Below are 20,476 nucleotides of genomic sequence, written 5' to 3' on the forward strand. Positions count from 1 at the left end.
AAGACGAGAAAACATGTAACAGATGTTATATCAATGCTAATGATTACTTTTTAACCAAAACAGATAACCACCTATACAGTTTACAGTTAAGAAAGATGCTCTTCACTTGTGTTTAACCTTTATTGCTTGGTTTTATAACGTATTCTGACCTCTTTCAATAACTTTTAAAATTACATCTGAGATTAAAGTATTTTCTCATAATGAAAAGGAAAAACAAAAGAATTAAAGCACAGAAAGCATAGAAAAGTAGAGAATGACAGTAAGAATGCATAACCCTGCATTTTATGAAAATTTACTCTTCCCTATCTTAAAGGATGACATTTTGGAATGAATAATTAGAACTTTAAAATTTTTAAGTAGTCAAATAAATCTATCTTGTTCTTAGTGATTTCCTTTATCTCTTCTATTATATAGCTTTCTACAAGCTTGTCAAACATTATATTTTGCCTCAATGATTTGACTTTTTGTATTTAATTTATTTAACCATCTGAAGTTTCCTTTGGTATTCGCAATGGATCTAAATATATTTCTTTCCCAAATGGTTAATAGTATTACAATATGACTTATATTAAATTAATTCATAAAAGGATCCATTCCCTAGTCGTTTATTCAACTCCATCAATAGGTATATTCTCATACTAGCAACAGACTGTTCTAAATATTTATAAAGTTTTACAATGTTAAAAAAGGTTGGTCCTCACTCATCACTATTTTCATCCAGTTTTGTTTTTTGCCTCTTTATATATCCAAATCAACTTTAACATATTGTCAAGTTCAGGAAAGATCCCTTTGGTAGTCTAAAGAGAATTGCATCAAATATGAAAAGAACTGATATTTTAAATATCATTGAAAGAAACTAAATTACAACCAAGAACACTTATATTTTTTTTATTAATGCAAATTAATACAGTTCTACTTTATACTTAAAGCTATTTCCAGGTATTTTATATTCTCAAAGTGATCTCTCTTTTAATCTTTTCTCCTCATTATTTGGCTGGTCTATAGGATCATTTTCTGCTTTTATTCAACCAGTTCGCTCCTCTCTTTCTTATAAATTAACCATTTTAAGGCAATAATTTGTATTTACCATAACTTAAAAAAACCCGACAAAATAAATATAACGTTTCAAAAAAGAAACAAAGGATTTTTTTTTACAGCAGCAAAGATTAAAAATAAAAACAAACAAACAAAAACAGAAAAAACAATGAAGTAGAGTAATAACTTTTATGTGATACGGATTTCTCCTATCACCTAATTTTCTACTTGCTATTTTCCCAGGGTCCTTAGTCACCCAATCCCATGACATCCTGTGCTAGATAAGGGTTCCCAAAATCAGGTAGCTTCAAATGCCTCCATTTAAGCAGACCTCAACTCTTTGTTTTGACCCCACAAATGCCCTCACCTATCCAGGATATTCTAAGAGTCACAGATGTCTGAAAGTCCAGTTCATTCTCCTAGGCAACCCTTACAGAAAGTAGATATTCATGTGTTTCTGCCAGATACAAAACCCTCTCCTTCATGGCCTTGGCTTCTATAACACCACTGTTTCCTGGTTTTCCTTTATCCCTTGGTTTCTCTTTCTCTCTCTCTAAGGCTCACACTGTTTTGTGTCTCTAGTAAATATGATGACAGTTTATAGAGACAGCTATCAAGGTATATTTCTAGAATGATGCTGTTAGTGAAAAAATATCGATAATTTTATAGTTTAACAAAATATGTATTGAAAATAGAAAACGAAATCTGCTATTCAAAATCCATACGATTTCTTTAAGCATTTATAAACCAGAATCATATGACTGATTAAATTGAACACAACAAACATGAGCCTTCCTCTTTAGATCTTTTTCCAGTAACATATATTCCAAACAACCGATTAACTTGCTACTCATTGTAGCCATACTGAAAAACTATACTATTTTCAAACTTTTCAATCTTATGCTCTTGTGATTTTCAATTAATAATTTACAGTAGTTTTAAAACTCATCTCAACCCTAGAAGTCACAGGGGATTCTTAGAGCAACACAATGAAATTCTGCCATTTGACTCTACTGCATGAATAATAGTAATAAAAAATGACCTAAGTGTAATATCAAGTCACACACCTATAAAAATTTGAGCACACATATCCCCAAGTAAAATCCTGTTTTAAGCTGAATGAATAATTTTCTATTAATATTGATTTGGTACTTCTTTAGTATCTTTTTTTAAATTAAAGAATAATAGGAGCCAAACTTTTGAAAAGCTATATGAAAAGGCTTAAAATTCAGAACATTCTATTCATTTTTTCCTTCAAAATTAGAAAGCGGTTACCATTATTTGTTGTTGGAGGTAGATAACCATATAAATAAAAAATACCAGTGTACACTTTGTTCACTTTGAAAACCTCTACACTGGCTCAATCTCAAAAAACAAATTAAAAGATATTAGAATAGCAGAAGTGTTCCTTAATTTTGTTTAAGGCCAGTACAATTTCTTTTAGGACTCCTCTGTGGGACAAAGAAGTTAAAGAACTAACTGGTTACCTTCCACAGGAGACTAAAATTCCAATTTCAGCAGATGCCAAAGTAGAAATCAAACAGGAAAAAACTACTAGGAAGTTTTTGTTAGTACACAGTTAACACCCTGAGCATTTAAATACTAAAAATTAAACTCATCAATATAGGCTTTCTGATCTTCCTTAGAGAAGCATGCAAAGGCATTCCCGAGACTATAATAACCATCACATCTTGTCTTAGTTATTGAGGAAAGTTGTAGTCTTTTTCTTTGAAGGAGGGATGGATCTCGTTACGGTACAGTGACTCAATACCAAGGCCCCACCTTAGTTACCTCGCCCAACTTAAGTCAACTTCTGTCAAACGTTTAAGGGGGAAAAAAAAAATGGTGAATCTAATGTATAAGTCTTACTTTGAGGTAAGGTCAATCAGTTTGGGCAGATCTGTGCTTGAGACAAGATACTATATAAGTCATTCTAACAGTTTTATTACAGATTTCCTACTGTGCCTCCCTTTTAAAAATTAACATCTAATGGAAACCTAGTATATGTCAGGTCCTATCTGTAGTGTTTTCACGCACTTTATTTCATTTAATCCTTAGGACAATATTTAAACAGAAAACCCCCAAGGATTAAATAAGTGACTTACTCATGACTTCAAAGCTAATAACTGGCTGAAAAGGATTTTTAACTAAATCTTTCTAACTCTGTCTATATTCTTTCCATACCACCACATAACTGACCTAGGAACTACCCTGAAAGAGAAGAGAGGGGAAAAAGGAGGACAGAAATATATGCTGATTTTTAACTATAAGTGAACTTAGTATGAAAGAAAATCTAGAGAGATATAGACTTATCTTTGTCAGTTATATAACGAAACATCTTCACATAACTTCTACAACATGCATACAATTTTGGCAATCGTATTACTTGTATTGTCATTATGAGAACTCAAAGTCTTTAGAATTTAAAATTTTAGTTGTACCACATACCAAACAAAACATGAGCTACTATCAATTCATGGTCATGCTCACTCTTCTTATAAATACATTACTGAAATTTTATCAAAGTGAAACAAAAATTTTAGTATGTCAGTCACAAATTACCATATACATGCTTCAAACTAAACAGAAGAATGGTAATAAAAGTTATAAAGAAAACTTAGAAATATTCAGAATTTGTTGTTTTAGTTAACAGTGAGTAAAATAAAAGTATCCTTTCAGAGAATGCAACGTACAATACCTGCGGCTCCTTGGTGGTTTTGGAGGAGGAGAATCTTGTTTGTCAGAATCTATGGAACTGACCATATTTTCAGCATTAATTTCATTCTGCCATGGAAAAAAGATGCTTCATTAAAGTTAGGAGAAAAATAATTTTCCTTCCTCATGTTTCAAATAAACTTTCTGGGCTTTCGAATTTTTAAAACAGTATCAATTGTGCTGAGTAACAAAGTGGATTGTATACGCTCTATACTGTAGCCTGAAGGACTATATTCCCTATGCTGTACATTACATCCCCATGACCTATTCTATAACTGGCAATTTGTACTTCTTAATTCCCTTCACCCTTTCCACCCATCTTCCAACTTTCAGTATCTACGTATTCCTTATAACGCTAAAATGACATTGCACTAAATCATGCTCAAGAGGGTTTACTTAGTTAAAAAGCATGTACAAAACTACAAAACTTTACATCATTATGACCAAGAGCAAAATAAAATTCATGTACAATCAACTTACAATTACTTAGAGGTAGGGATGGAAAGGAAGAGAGAGAACTGTGAATGAAAGGGGGGCTACCTGGCAGGTTTGACAAGCTCAGTAACTGAAGGTAACAACACAAGATGTCTTCATCATAAAAATTCCTAATTGAGCAGGTTATAATGGGAAGTCACATCGTAGGCCTATATGATAGATTAATCTTGAGCAAGCCCTAGCCATTGTTTTTGTGTATCTAGGATAACATACTTAAAATGTCACAATGATCTCTTCTACAGACCTCTAGAGATAAACAACCGGGTACTGGGGCAAGACAACCTTAACATTCCTCATTGTTATTTTTTATCCTCATACGTCTGTAAACCATGCATATTAAATGTTTACTATCTGGTATCCACCAATGTAAAAGAAATATGCATCTCTCCATTCTGCTTTTTAGCCAATCCTAGAGATTCCGGATTTACTTCCTCCCACCTCCTTAATCTACTCCCCCCCCCCCCCCCAACGGATTTCACGTCATCCTCAAGTCTTCTCCTTTGATTCTAATGTATAAAATAAGCTGCAAAACTGCTATTCCTCGGAGCATTTTCTCAATCCTTTGAGATTTTGCTTCCGGATATGGCCCTCAGTCCTGGCTTAAATAAACTCTTTAAGCTTTTCTTTGGGTTTGGAATTTATTTCTTTGATGGGACAATGCAACTAATTTTTTAAAAAGTAATTTACACTGGAAATAGTGAGGAATTATATGATTTTTGACATAAGATTTACTTTCCTAACTATATTTTATTTAGTATATTTAATTTGTACTGGAGTCACTAAATATCCATCACAATTGAGTTTCAATAGGAAGAAGGAAAGGAGTTAATAAAATCAAGGTTAAATAAAAATAGTAACTGTCATGAATATTCTGCTAGATAAAACACAAGACGACAAGTAAAAAGCTAAATATTACATCTTGTTAAGAAGTAAAAGTTTTCTAAAGTCATGGGCCAAGAACACCTACCACTCCATCAGCAATTTTTTGGACTCCATGAATTTCATATAGCTGTAGCTGTTTTTCAAATAGTTGGGCGATAGCTCTATGAACAAGCTCATACTGCTCCTATTAGGGAGATGAAATGATAAAGGGAAATACATTAAAATAAAGCATTTATAAAAATATAAATATAGTTGATAAAGTGAAAAAAAAACTGTACCTTAGTTTGTACTGCAGAATGCCTCTGGGTTCTCATTTCTTGTATTAAATTAAAGACATTAAATTCCTCTGGTATTTTCTAAAACATAGAATGTAATACATGAACGCTGGGCAATTGTTCAGAAAAACAGTAAAATAGTCTTCAACTTTTCATATAAACCTTATATACACGCTGGATAACTGAAAACAATTTGAACACTACCAGTCATGTATCAGAAACTGCGTGTGGCATTGTAGAAACAAAGCTAATCTTGATTCTCGTCAGTCAAGCTAGTAAGCCAGATACATGAACAAAAACAAACAACAACAACAAAAAAGTTCAACCAAGGTATGATTGCAGAGCAGTGGGAATAAACACGCTGTGACTGATTGGTGTGTGGAATGAAAAGCAAAGGAAATATATACATATTTAGGCATTGCAGATCAAACATGTAACTTATTTGGGGAATTGAGAAGCTTGATGTGGACAAAAGCCTAAGACTAAAATAAGGAGAGGTATGCCAAGGAAGAGAGAACACAGGCTATTTGGGGGATCAGACTGTAAATATAATAAGAGTTCGAACTCATTCTGCAAGCCAGTGTTTCCTCGGCTGACTACATAAGGACCACCTAAAAGAGCTATGTAAAAATACAGATCTCTCAGCTAAATCTCTGGGAACTGATTATCCTAGAAAATTATTTCGTACATTTGTAATTAGAGCTACTGCAACAGGCAACCCTGACATGAGCAGACTTGATATTCAGGCAACTTTTGCAGCAGGGAAGATGACATTCTGAAAAGGGGAGAAACTGGTGAAAGTTTACTGAAGCAGTCTTAAAAATATAAAGCTAGAAAAAGATTTGAGACACATTCCTGAGGCAGAACTATTAGAATCTGGTGATCAACAAGAATATTTTGGAGTGATAAAAGAAGATAGAAGAGTTAAGAACGATTCCCAGATTTACTGCTTTGGAGTCTTTAGTTTTACATCAAGTCCTAACCTAAGGCCCAAAACTATTTTTACATTAAGCCAAACTCAATCAAATGGGGCCTATGTTCAAAACACCCAACTTCTGAAATGACTAGATGTTTATTTTGCTTGCTGGCAATTCATCTAAATGCCTCTTCCCAGCCCAACTTTAATCTTTAACGTTCATGTTAAGATATGATAGAATCCTAGTTAAGTTTTATTCACTTAAAATTTTCAATTGAGTTATTAGGAGATGATTAATTTTGAGAAATTAAAAAATAAAATTTAACACCAGAGGGAGTTACACTGTTTAAAGTTTAAATATTTCCCAGCAAAAGTGAGAAATGCAAAAAGGCAGGGGAAAAAAAAAGAATAGAGGGAGAAAAGAAGGGAAAAGAAACTAAATATTTTATTAGTCCTATTTATATAAGACATAGATTGATATAGTCACAGAAACCATAAAGAGCTCTGGAGAATTAAAAGCTTCTCCCCAACGCATAGAAAATGAATGTATTATATTAGGTTGGTGCAAAAGTAATTGTGGTTTAAAAGGTTAAAAATAATTTCAAAAACTGCAATTACTTTTGCACCAACCTAATAGAACCAGCAAATGAACCAAACCTATATACAGTTAAGAACTGTGTTTTTCAAATCTGTAATGAGGGCTGTATCTTATTTATCTCTATATCCTCTATAGAGCCCAACACAAATTTTTGAACATAGTGGTAATAACAGCAATAGTAATAAAAACTAACACTGAAATGAGCACTTGCAACATGCCACACATAATTCTACAGAACTTTACAAAGGTTAACTTATTTAATTTTTATGAGTTATTAGTATTATGATTCCTATTTTCAGATGAAGAAATTAAGGCACAATGACATTAAGTAATTCGACTAAGATCCCATAGCTAGTAAATGACAGAGCCAGAATACTAATCTGGGCAGTTTGGCTCCAGAGTCAGCCTTCCTAACCACTATACCATAATGTTTCCAGTTAGGCATAAATATTTCCCGAATTGATTACATTACACCTAAAATAAATATAAAAGGCAAGGAGGAGCCTGTATTTGGAAAAGTCAATGAACAGTTTACATCCATAATGTAGGTATTGATTCACACAGAACAAATGGGTGATAACATGTTTACCTTGCTACCCAGTACATTATATCAAGGTAATATGTATTATTTATAGTTTTTCACTACCTGTATTTCTTACATAGCAAAGCTACTTCTAAAAAAGCAATATGTATAACAAAATATATGCTGTAATTTACTGCAGTCAGTCATAATTGAAAATCAAAATAGATAAAAAATTATTCTTACCCCAGCTTTTAGTAAATTCCACGTATAATCTATGGCACAAATGGCACCTGTTCTTCCACAGCCTGCACTATGAATATAAAGTTTGAAAAAACAATTTGATTTTTCTGATAAAAAGCATAAAATAAATGTGGATGAACATGTTAACATTCAGAAGCCAAAATGTCATTTAAGAAATTTGACAAAATTTACCTATTTATAATAGTAAATAAACTATGTTATGTGCATAGCAAACATCCTTAACATTAGTATTTATATTTTGTTTTTATTTAATTTAAAGAACTTCCAAAAGTAAGTGACTCTCAGAATACCGGAGCCTTCACTGTGGAAGTCAGCAAACCTTGTCTAGCTAACAGAATTATCTTGCAGAGATAAATGCATTCAATGTTCAAGACGGCTCTGATGCGTTAGAGTGCAGTACATCATTTCAATCTGGGAAAGATGAAAAATGCTACAAGCCCTGGAAATTGGTTTGGACACCAGCAGAGACTGCACCAAAAGGACAAAGATCACCGATGTGCTCTGAAGTCCTAAAGAACTAACAGTACCTGGAGAATGTAAAGTAAAATACCACAGGATTTTTATTTTAAAACATGACAAAAATGCTTTAGAGCAACTCATTCTAACAAGAGGGAGGCAATATGCACCTTAAGATTGAGAATCACTATGAGTGATTAAAGATGTTACTGACATCACTAGAATAATTTTTAGGCAGAACAAAAGTTGGGCAGCATTTTAATGCATATTTTGAAACACTTAGAAACATCAGTAGTTTGTTAAAGATGTAAATCTAGAAATTCCTGATAAAGTACATTATAAGCAACTTAGTATGATTTTTAAAAAGCTCTTAATAATGAACATCAATAATATTAATTTTACTTAAGTAACCACTGATAACATGTCAATTCCACAAATTTCTAAATATTTCTAGAATTTTAGAGTTAAGAATTACTAGGTCTAACTATTATATATTTAAAACTTGATGGTTAAAAGTGTTCTATTACAGACACATAAACAACCAGATCAATGAAACACAAAAGGTCAAAAAAAATTTCAGTATGTATATTTATTACAGTATGGTGGATTCTTCAAACAAAGGGGAAAGACTAGACCACTCAATAAATGGTACAGGGAAAGTTAGCTAACAATGAAGAGCAAAAATTGGATTCTCACCACATAGATACCTTAATCATAAAAAAAAATTCCAGAAGGATTAAAACTAAGTTTAACAAACCTATAAAAGTGCTAAAAAATATAGGCCAAACTTTAAGCACTACTGTTAGGAAAGGACTTCCTAAGCATATCTCCATGGACAGAAATCATAAATGCAGTCACAACTCTAACTACATAACAATTTAAAACATATATGACAAAACACAAGCAGAATTAAAACCATGGTACTTACAATTTAAAATCCTCAATATATAAAGAATTCATAATGTATAATTAAGAGATAAAATAACTGGCAAAGTATAAAAACAAGCAATTCACAAAAGAATATAAATGACCAAAAGAATATAAATGACAAAGAAAAAAAAGCTTATCTGTCACAGGCATTAAAACAAACAAAAAGACGACAGTATTGGAGAGATTGTAGGGAAATGAGCACTGCCACAAACTGGCAGTGGTAGGATTAATTATAATTAGCATCAACTTCATGGACAACACATTAAAAAATATATTAAAAGCATAAAAAAATTCACGTCCTTTCACTTAGAAATTCCACTTTTGGATACCTACGTAATGAAATAATTATAGATATGCTCAAAGATTTTGCCATCGGATTGGCCACTGGACGTTTAAACTGTTGTTAAAACAGCGGAAAGGATAGGGGAGGGGTAATAAATTAAATGCCAAGGAATGGTTAACTATGAAGTATAGTGCAGGACTTTTGAGCAGATTCTGTTGCTCCAAACCCTTTGGAGTGTACTTTTTCTCCTAATAATGCCACCTTGAGCCACTGAGCCCTTTGAACCGCTGGAGCTTTGCTTTTGCTCAGGGCCCAATTCAAACCCTTTGGAGTGTACTTTTTCTTCTAATAATGAGCCTTGAGCCACTTTTCTTTGTGCTTGGCCCACTTCTATTTCTTTGGAGTATACAATCTTTTCTAATAAACTTCTCTCTTATCACTTTAAAAAAATAATAATAAAAAATAAAGTACAGTGCAGTTTAATGTACTGCAGAAAAATAGCTATGATTTAGGAAGCTATACGTGATGTATTAAATAGGGAAACATTCTTTACAAAATACTATACATACACTGAAAGGATGTATATTAAAGTTTTAACAATGATCATCTCTAGTGGAATTGTGAATGATTTTCTTTCTTTTGTGTATGTGTTTTCTAAGTCATTATAGTTAACATACTATTTTGGTTGTTTAAAAATATTAAATGGGGGCTGGCTCGGTGGCTCAGGCGATTGGAGCTCCGTGCTCCTAACTTCGAAGGCTGCGGTTCGATTCCCACATGGGCCAGTGGGCTCTCAACCACAAGGTTGCCGGTTCAATTCCTCGAGTCCCGCTAGGGAGCTCCGCCCCCTGCAACTAAGATTGAACACGGCACCTTGAGCTGAGCTGCTGCTGAGCTCCTGGATGGCTCAGCTGGTTGGAGCGCGTCCTCTCAACCACAAGTTTGCCGGTTCGACTCATGAGAGGGATGGTGGGCTGCGCCCCCCACAACTAAGACTGAAAGGACAACAACTTGACTTGGAAAAAAGTCCTGGAAGTACACGCTGTTCCCCACTAAAGTCCTGTTCCCCTTCCCCAATAAAATCTTCAAAAAATATATATTAAATGGTCAATTAATTTTTTTAAAGGAAAACCTTCCTATCAAATCAAGTTTATGAACTATATACATCGACTGGACAACGCTAATAGAACAGGACATAATTTCAACTAACTTGTAAAGTCAAGACAAAGGATTTTAGTTTTTAATTCTATAATTAGATTTTTTCTTTTAAACCAGTCAACTACTTAATTAAAAGATCAACTAACCACTGGACTAACTACAGAAAAATAGGAGTTTCATGAAATAAGTACTATGATTATTACGTCTTTTAAAAGAATCTAATGTAAATTAAAAATTAAAAGAAAATCTGCCTCAGGATTTAGGTAGCTTCTACAATTTGGAAACCCATATAACGACCAAATGAAAAATCCACAAATTAGGTTTCAAAATACCACACATCAACCATATTATAATGCCAACTACATTCCAAAGTATTTACAAATTTGGAAAATTCTTTTGTACCTGCAATGAATACAAATAGGCACATCTTCATGTTCTTGGTATTTCCTCATTAAGCTTATCATATCCAGAATAGAATCAAATGACGAGGGAACATCATGGTCTGGCCAGTTCACATAATGAAACTGATACAGCCTACGAGATTCCTTCAACAATAAAAAAATTCAATAATTATGAAAATACATTTGCAAATTTTAAAACATACAGAGAGCTTCACATCTTACTTGACTGCTATATCTAAGATAGTTACGTGGTATTCACTAGTGCATAAGAAAACAAACAATAGCCTACATTTAATAACTTTCACATACCTAGTATTGCTCTAAGGGCTTCATGTGTAACAACTGACTGAATCCCCATGTAATGCCATGAGGAAGGAGTGTTAACACTAACCTATTTTATAGGTAAGAAAATTGAAACAGAATGATTAAATAACTTGCCTAATGTTTCACAGCAGGTGACAAATGTGGGATCTGAACCCAAGCAGTCTTACCTCCGGAGCATGTTCTTGAACTATTACACTATGTATGCTATTTAATTAACTTACAGTACCAAATGTAAGAGCAATGTATACCCTAAGCATTGTGTTAGAATCTATTGTCATTAGAACACTAATAGAATATTTAAACTGAAAAAGAAAATTAGGAATGAACCTATCCAACCCCAAGTCCACTTGTCATGTCTTATTTCAGATGAGTGGTTCTCAGAGTATGGTGTGGGATTCCGCCCCGCTGCCCCGACACTTTCACAGGGGCCTGTGAGTTTTAAACTATTTTCGTAATAATACTAAGATGTTATCTGCCTTTTTCACTTTTGTTCTCGCACGTACGTACATACGGCAAGGTCTTCTCAAGACTACGAGTTATAATGATGTTATCATCACTTGGACAACTAATGGAATATATGCTTGTGTGTTCATGTTTTTAAAAAAATTTCTCCATTTTAAATTTTGAATATAGTAAATATTGAAAGGTATAACCCAAATAAACAAGAGCTCTTTGGAATCTTCAATAATTTTTAAGAACATAAAATAGTCCTGACATCAAAATATTTTGAGAATGACTATTTTAGGTGTTTAACTGAAAGAGCACAGCACTTGGAATCCAGGCAAAACCGTATTCAAATTCTACTTCTGCCATTTACTGAGTAACTTTAGGTAAACTACTTAACTTCTTAAAACTGTATCTTCATCTATGTGCAATGGAGATCATCTACCATTATGAAGTTAGGAGGTTTGAAATGCCTGATACAGAATTGCAATCAGGTACCTATCATTGTTAACTGTACATTAAAAAATAGTAACCAAAGTATAATAAATCACTCAACTAAAGGGACATGATTAGTCAAGTCAGTGCGGAGTAAGAATGCTGGAACCACGTCTACTTGTAAACAGGAAGGTAGGAGCTGTAAGTATGTTTACAAATACATTAGTTGGTGAAGAATGCACTTCATGGCCACGGTGAATTACTTATGATGGTTTAAAAATAAAGTTAATAAAAACTGAGAAAAAGAGGAAGAAGTTGACAAGCATTCTCTAATGTCCATCAGATTTTTCTTTGATTTCTTCCTAAAGAAATTATTATTTTATATAGCTCTGAAACATTGAAGTTAGGGGTCTCAAGTGAAAACAATATCTAAATGACGACACCTTTGATGGCGGCTTGTCTCTTTTTAAAAAATTGTAAACTAGTAAAAATGGGTAATAATTATGTAAACAACGCTATAATTGTTTAAAATAGAGGACAAATATTTAAAGCAAAGAAATCAACTATTCCAAATAAAGTAAATTTAATTTAGGGAAAGTTGCTCTGAGTAAGTTAAAATTTATTATTATTTTATTACCTAATTTGATAAACATAAGGCTCAAGATACTAAATAAAACATTATGCTCTGATTTTATTTTACATAACCAAAAAAAATAACAAATCTCCTTAACTATGTAAGATAAGATAGTATACTATTTATATATCGTCTCTGAAAATTACCCTTAGAAATTATCTCTAAATAAAAAATACTTACATTCTGAAATTCAAGTAAGAGTGTCCTAATGAAGTAGTCTGTTCTTGCTTGTTCAGCTTCCTAAATAAAGGGAAACACTTGTGAGTCAGTGAGAACATTAAAACAAAAACATATACATACATACCTTCAAAACAAACAATAACCTATTTAAAATCCATAATTAAAATTAACCTCTAAAATTCCAGGTGTACCCAGTAATTATAAAAACAACAATTCTAAAAGTCATGAATTTATCAGTTTTATTTATAGTTTTAAAAAAATTAAAAAGAAATTAAGCAGACGTGTCTGTTAATCAATTACTTAGCTAGGAGTCTACCATCAGTAAGGGTTAACAACCATCCCCCAAAATCATATAATAGGATAATACAAACAAAATGTCACTTCTTAGTAGCTACCACCATCTCAAACCATTTCATCTTTCCATAAAGCTTGATTTCCCCTACTTAACACTCAATTCTCAATTAACTGGATGCTAACTGGAGAAAGAAGAGATACACTCAGAAACTCCCAAACTGTTATTCTGGTTGATAATATACCCACTTTAAAAGTCTCTTACTATCATTTGTCAAAGTATTAGAATAAAGCCTCTGCATCAGTTTATCACTAAGAAAACTATTCTTTACCTTAGTAATTAAAACCAAAGACAGTCTAGGACAGTGATTGTCAAGAGCAACAGGGTATTCTATTTTATTAATTGAAAAACCCAATATTATTCCTGCTTTAATTTTTAAAAGCATACTAATTTATTTGAGCTTTTCTAATAATATTAAGGGAAAAGTATGTTTTTACCTTCATCAAAAATGAATGGATGAAAACACTGGCCTAACAATTGTTTTTTGCCTATAAAGGGTGAGTTAATAAATATTTTTCGCTTTGCCAGCCATAGAGTCTCTGTCTACTCAACTTTGCTATTGTGATAGGCAAATATGTAAATTAATGGGCCTGGCTGTATTCCGATAAAACTTTATTTATAAAACAGGCAGTGGGCTAGACTGACCCATGGATAGTGTACCAACACCTGGTCTACGTGGTTTCCATGCAACAACACATGACTGAGCTCCTCCTAGCCAGTACTCCCCTTTCCACCAACACTTTCCTCTCCTCACCCCTAAACCAAGAGAGCTCCTGATAGTGCCCTTTCTCAGTCTCAAACACTTTGATCGCCAATGACCAAGTCACTTACTATGGTTATTTTCATCAACTTGTTTCTATTTCTAAATTTGATTTTTTGTTTACATCAGTGGTAACAAATCCTGAGTTGTCTGAAATAACCACAAGACATACAAACTACTTCCATTTTGAAATCTTGAAAAACTTTGCTTCTTTAGCAAGGATCAATCCCAATGCTGACAAATAAAACCAGCTGTTATTAATCAAATCAAACCTCTTATCAAGAGTTTTTAATTATTTTTTAGTTTATTTGAAAAACCACCCTAAAAGTCAATTCACCTTTTTCCTAATTATAAACTATTCCTTTCTTTTCTCTATTCATTATTTTAAGTTGTTTTAACTATTCCTGATCCCCAGCTATCCAAAAATTTCAAGTTGTTTTGTTGTTGAATGTTAAGTACTATGTTTTCACTTGAATTGTGACATTGAGTACAGTTTATTACATTTAAATTCGCAAATGTTCAACACAAACACTGCACAGAACTAGGTTTCCTGGACTGTTCAGGAACTTAATATTGTAGAATACTTTCTGTATTAGTGAGGAGGGAAGTGCTACCTCATGGAAGTAGACAATGTGGTGTGTATTGGTTTTCATTGATTTCAAATAATATGAAGTGCAGTATGACTTTTTAAATGTTTATATTTAACCCATAAACAGTTCATTTTAACCAGAACTTTAGAGTATGACTGCATATTAAATCCAGGCAGTTGAACTGAGTTCCAGTTAACATTACAAAAATCACACTGTATTTATAAAGGAGACTGTAATACAAATTGAGTCCTTTTCTGTATCAACCTAGAAAGCACTGAACTTTGGATAGGCATCAGAGGGATTCAGAAGTTCTAAGTACAAATAAGTGACAAAATCATGGACTTCTTAAATTCACCAATGACAAGTAAAATCATAGAAATTATGTTTCGTTTAACCATGGAAAACGAAGTTAAAAACAAGTAATTCTGAGATGGGGAACATGATGGTTAATTTTACCTGTCAACTTAGCTGGGCCATCAAGTGTTTGATATTTATCAATATCAAATGTGTTTGATATTTGGTCAAATATTATTCTTGGCGTTCCTGTGAGGGTGTTTTTGGGTAAGATTAACATTTAGATCACTGGACTATGAGTAGATCAGATAGCCCTCTATAATGTGGGTGACCGTAATCCAAATAGTCAAGGCCTACACAGAACAAAAGGAACAGCCTCCCCCAAGTTAAGAGAATTCTCCAGCAGACTGCTTTCTCCTGCAACATCGATTCTTCCTGGTTCTATAGCAGACTGTCTTCAAACTGGAATTGATATCAGCTTGTCTGGGTCTCTAGTGTGCCAAACCTTCCTGCAGATTTTGGACTTGCCAGCCTCCATAATCATGTGAGCCAATTCCACATAATAAATCTTTCTCTATATACACATCATATTGGTTGTTTCTCTGGAAAAACCTGACCAATACTGGGAAGTTATGTAATTTTCATGTTTGGTCAATCATGGATCTTTTGAGTTGAGTAGATAAGACAACACATTTCTTTCAGGTGATTAAGAAACATGCCTTCATGCGTAACCTAAAGCAAATTGTTGTTTGTATTTTAAAGCTCACTTATAATTTACTTCTTTTTTTGTTTTTCCTTCATTGTTTTTGTTTTTAAATTTATTTTCTTAGATAAGTGCTGTGTTAAGTTTTATAACTAGAATTTAATTCATTTGCAGAGTGCATTAGTTATACATGTTGTTTCATATCAAATTAGATAAAGGATTAAGCTTTACTTTTAGGATGGCAATTCTTAAACCCACCTTTGAATATAATTAGAACAATTCTAGAGAGCATAACATAGATATGAAAGATTAACATGATAAACTATACTGCAGTCATCAACGGTCTTTCCCAATTATTCAATTTGAAACTAATACTTCATACCAATTTTCAAACATATCATTCAAAGCAATTTCTCCATTTACTCAGACATATAAACACTTATGATCAACTTACATACAAAGACTAACACAGAATTAACACAATAAGGTACAAGTAATTTATACATTTATGAAGTCATTCCCAAAGCTTCTAAATTTTAAAGCAGTATAAAAATAAACATTATTAATATTTATTATAATTAAGTGTAGATTTACATGGAAACATTGAGTGCTTGACTTATATAAAACTGGGTTCATACCATAGTATAATTTAATTATTCATCAGTCATGCCAATGTTGTTTGATAATGAACGCAAAAATATGTACTTACACAAGAAATTTTAAATGGTGCAAATGTTATAGGATCTTCTCCATACAAAGGCCAATAGCGCTCACACTTTTTCTGTTGTCAAAAAAAAAAAAATAATAAAGATAGTAAGTAAACTATATGATAGCTTTTCTTGAACTTTCATAAATATTCTGTGCCCTGTTATTCAGCTTGTTATTCCTTCCCAGAAAAACTGCCATCAGTAGACAAGGAGCTGAGAGAGCTCAGACTTATCCAACTGTTCCTAAAGGGTGGGCTACTGCGTCCTCTCCACGATTAGTGATGAGAACATTATTAACATAAGTGTATGAGATGTTCATTGCTATCTGCTTGCTTGACAAGGTAGACTTCAAAGATCCTCGTCTAGAAGAAGACCGGAAAAAAAATAAAAATAAAAAAGCCTAAAAGAAGTGCCTGGCACAAGAGCATTTAGAATGAAGTGTTGTCAGGAAAGTTTTAATGCCTATAAAATGACTATCTGTATAATACCTGGCTGAATTCTTGTTAAGTGTAAAATCTGTGGCATAGTGGAAAGAGCATTCTACTTGGTATCAGAAGCATTTTCCAAGTACTAATTTTCCTGCTGTATTGACCTTTAGGTACTTTACCTGTAAAGATGGGAATAATAATACTTATGTAACTGTTCTGAGTACTAAACAATAGTATATTTCAAATATTCTATTGGTGGTAAAAACCCTACATAAGCCTAATGTGTAATTTAAACTATCCTCTTTTACTCAAGAGTACAGAACGTGTAACCAGTTTTCCCTCTTACCTTCCCGTTTTATTTAAACAGGTATGGAAATAGGACATTCAATTTTCATTGGTTTCTAATATCAACCCCCTTAATTTTAGAAAATTAGGTAAGTGAATGAAGGCCTAACTTAATAGAATATACACTGATTCTGATGCTAAGAAATGATACATTTTTATTAAGACCCAATAAAATGAAAGCCTTTACGTTAACAATCTAGCTTGAAACAAACCTTATGGCAGTGGGAAATGTATCAGTTCTTACTAAATTCTTATAATTTCAAATACAGTAAGTGGAATCATTATCTACAGGCTGGAATTAACCATAAACTGACAATGATACTCACTGGTCAACAAAGTAGAACTCTCTAGTATGTCAGTTTAGCTTAGAAAAATATTATCAATATTTTAGAGGGCTTAAAATAAAAAACCTCATTTCCCAGTAGAAGTTTATAGAAAATGACAAAACAATTATTTTTTAGGGTTTTTTTATTTGTTTTCTACCTGGTAAAGTGTTAACATCTTGAAACAGGCAGAAAACAAGTTATAAGACATTAATTTAGTAAGAATTGTGTGACTAAAATACCATTTATTTAGATAAGCAGTAACTGATTAAAGATTATATTGGTATTGACATTCCAAGTATAAACTAATGCCTATTGATATAAAAAGCTACATTAAACATCATACATGGATATATAAGCATATATCATTCATTTTAGAGAAAAGTGAAGCTTGGAGGGGACAGTTTAGTTCACTGTACCATGGCCAAAATCCTAGTGAAGTATATAGGTATCTAAGCTCTTTCCATCAGGTCACATTCCAAGTCAAGATCTAAGTCAAGGTTATCAAATAAATTAATAGGCCCTAACTTACTGACAATCTACTACAAACAAAAGCCTATGAATCAGAAAATCTTTAACTTCAAAAAATTTTGAACTGAATACGACTTAATTTTTCATCAACTGTTATTACTGATATACAGTGGGAGCTGATTAATAGAATGAAAAGAGAAATAAGTTAACAGTAATTTAAGAAAACATTAGGAGTAAAATTTAAATTTCTGTAACAATAGATTAATAATAATGGTACCGAAGTATATATATTAACAATACTTAAAAAGGTAAGTTAATCACTTAATTTCTCGGTGTATTTCCCAATTTTAGGAAATGTTCATTTTCTGTCCAATATTACTGAATATTTCCACTACTGGTGAAGTATGGAGTTGGGAGGAATTAAATGTTTTCCAATGATTTATATATTATAACATCTCACATAACTGAAATATGTACTATCTTGCTTTATGCAACATGTCCTATACTGAAAAATTTTAATAAAAATTTTTACAACAAAAAATTTTCACTTTAAGAAGAAAACTTCAAAACATCACATAACTTAAAAGTTTGATTTCTATGTCACATTTATAGACCACACTTAAGTTCTATTGAATATGAGGAGTGATAAGAAAAACTACAGTGAATATTTAAATTAAAAAAAGAAATTATTACAGTAAGACACATTACCTTTAATCCCCCTCAAAATATCCCCCCTCACTTCGAACACACTTATCCCACCATTGTTGCCTCTTTTGGAAGCAGTTCTGGAAGCCCTCTTTCTTGTCTTTAGGTGCGCTGTCCTGGCTGCTTCGATATCCTGAATTGATTCAAGATGTTTTCCTTTCAGGGTCATTTTGATCTTGGGGAAAAGCCAGCAGTCGCATGGTGCCAGATCCAGTGAAAAAGGCAGATGAGGACATACCACAATGTTTTTGACAAAAATTGCCATCCCAGAAGCGACGTGATACAGAGCATTGTCATGAAGGAGGATAAAGTAACGACGCTCATGAAAGAGGACTTCCAGAGCTGCTTCGGAAAGTGGCCAGAATGACGGTATAAGTGTATTCGAAGAGAGGGGGAGTATTTTGAGAGGGATTAATGGCAATGTGTCTTTTACTATAATAATTTTTTTTAAATTTAAACATTCACCATATCTTTTGATCACCCCTTGTACCTAGTCTATAGATAAACATATTATCACCTCCAACATTGAAGACTTAGCAATTGATGCTGCAGATCACAACGGCTTTGAAACTACCTTCACTTGTAAAGGGCATAAAAGTACCAATGTCAAAAATTTCAGATTAATGGATTTTCTTCTCTTTGAAGACAGCATAAACAAACAAAAAATGTAGTGTATTTCCAGACAGAGAAATCAGAATATTCAAGCTATAAATTGATAATAATCAAAATTATTTTATTTAACTCATTTTCATTGCTCAATTTTATCCCTATTTTCAAAATACCTCTCTACGTTAGTCCATAGTGTTCTACTTAAAACACCATTAAGTATTTGAAGATTGCTAAGTAACAATAAAAAAATACATTTCAGTATATATATTATAATAAATATATTTATGAAATGTAAAAAAAAGTTTATGTGCTTTAGAGATTACTTTGTTCTTTTTATCCAATAAAAGCAATAGCAGAACACAAAAAAGAAAATAAGTATCTAATTTAACTACTAGGACTCAGAATATAATAAAAGACCCAGAATATATGTCTCTAGAAATGAATAAAAAGTATATTCCATAATTATTTTAAGTGTTAAAAGGTATACATACCCTTCCCATTTCAAATTCTCGACAGGCCATTACAATAATCTAAAAAGTGGGGATGGGATGAGATGAAGAATTTATCAGTTAAACATAAATTCATCTTTTTTTTACTCTGAGCATGGTCTGTCAAAAAAAGTAATTTTAATATTAAAAGTATGAGTTAAAGAAATAATCAAAATCATACCTTCCAAACAAGGGCTGTATAGTAACAAATTAAATTGGCTTCAATTAACATTATGTATTTGATTTGAATTAAATTTTATCCGTCTCATAGATCTACTTCTGAAATTATATTCAATAAAACTATCTAAAGATTGAATGCATTTAACTGTCTTTGAACATAGGGTTGTCACATTTGCTTCCCCACCGCAACATGTTTCTAACATATAGCAAAATTGAAATAATTCACAGGAAACACTATAACAGCTATCTATATTCTACCATTAACATTTCATTATACTTGTTTTATCACATAGCTATCCTTTTACCCATCTGTCTATCAATCCATCTTATTTGATAGCTGTCTTATTAGTTACTTACTTAGGACAAGATTTAAAATATTATCACACCCTATTCTTAAAATATTTCTACTAGTTTGTGTGAATTTAATTAGATATTAGTTGCTTTCTTTTTAGTAACATTAGTTATAATTAACATACCTTTAGGGCTAAAAAGTGTTTTCATGTCTTATTCAATAAAACATCCTATGTCACTACATGTAATACTTCTCAAAATAGAGTTTAAAAAGTAAATTACTTA

General features: G+C 32.3%; 1 protein-coding gene across 2 annotated transcripts in view; it reads right to left on the reverse strand.

Moving 5' to 3' along the window:
* PTPN12 (protein tyrosine phosphatase non-receptor type 12) overlaps window positions 1–20,476 on the reverse strand; it is a 75,861-nt gene that overhangs the window by 13,955 nt on the left and 41,430 nt on the right. For both annotated transcript variants that reach the window (XM_019744561.3, XM_074340635.2), the window contains 8 exons: window positions 19,724–19,762; window positions 16,354–16,425; window positions 12,946–13,005; window positions 10,930–11,072; window positions 7,683–7,749; window positions 5,406–5,483; window positions 5,213–5,311; window positions 3,734–3,819 (listed from right to left, as the gene is read on the reverse strand). In XM_019744561.3, the coding sequence (XP_019600120.3) occupies window positions 3,734–3,819; window positions 5,213–5,311; window positions 5,406–5,483; window positions 7,683–7,749; window positions 10,930–11,072; window positions 12,946–13,005; window positions 16,354–16,425; window positions 19,724–19,762 (644 nt within the window). The remainder of the gene's footprint in view (window positions 1–3,733; window positions 3,820–5,212; window positions 5,312–5,405; window positions 5,484–7,682; window positions 7,750–10,929; window positions 11,073–12,945; window positions 13,006–16,353; window positions 16,426–19,723; window positions 19,763–20,476) is intronic.

Source organism: Rhinolophus sinicus, chromosome 4, assembly GCF_057876585.1.
Source record: "Rhinolophus sinicus isolate RSI-liver-muscle chromosome 4, RSI-T2T, whole genome shotgun sequence".
NCBI classification, from domain to species: domain Eukaryota; kingdom Metazoa; phylum Chordata; class Mammalia; order Chiroptera; family Rhinolophidae; genus Rhinolophus; species Rhinolophus sinicus.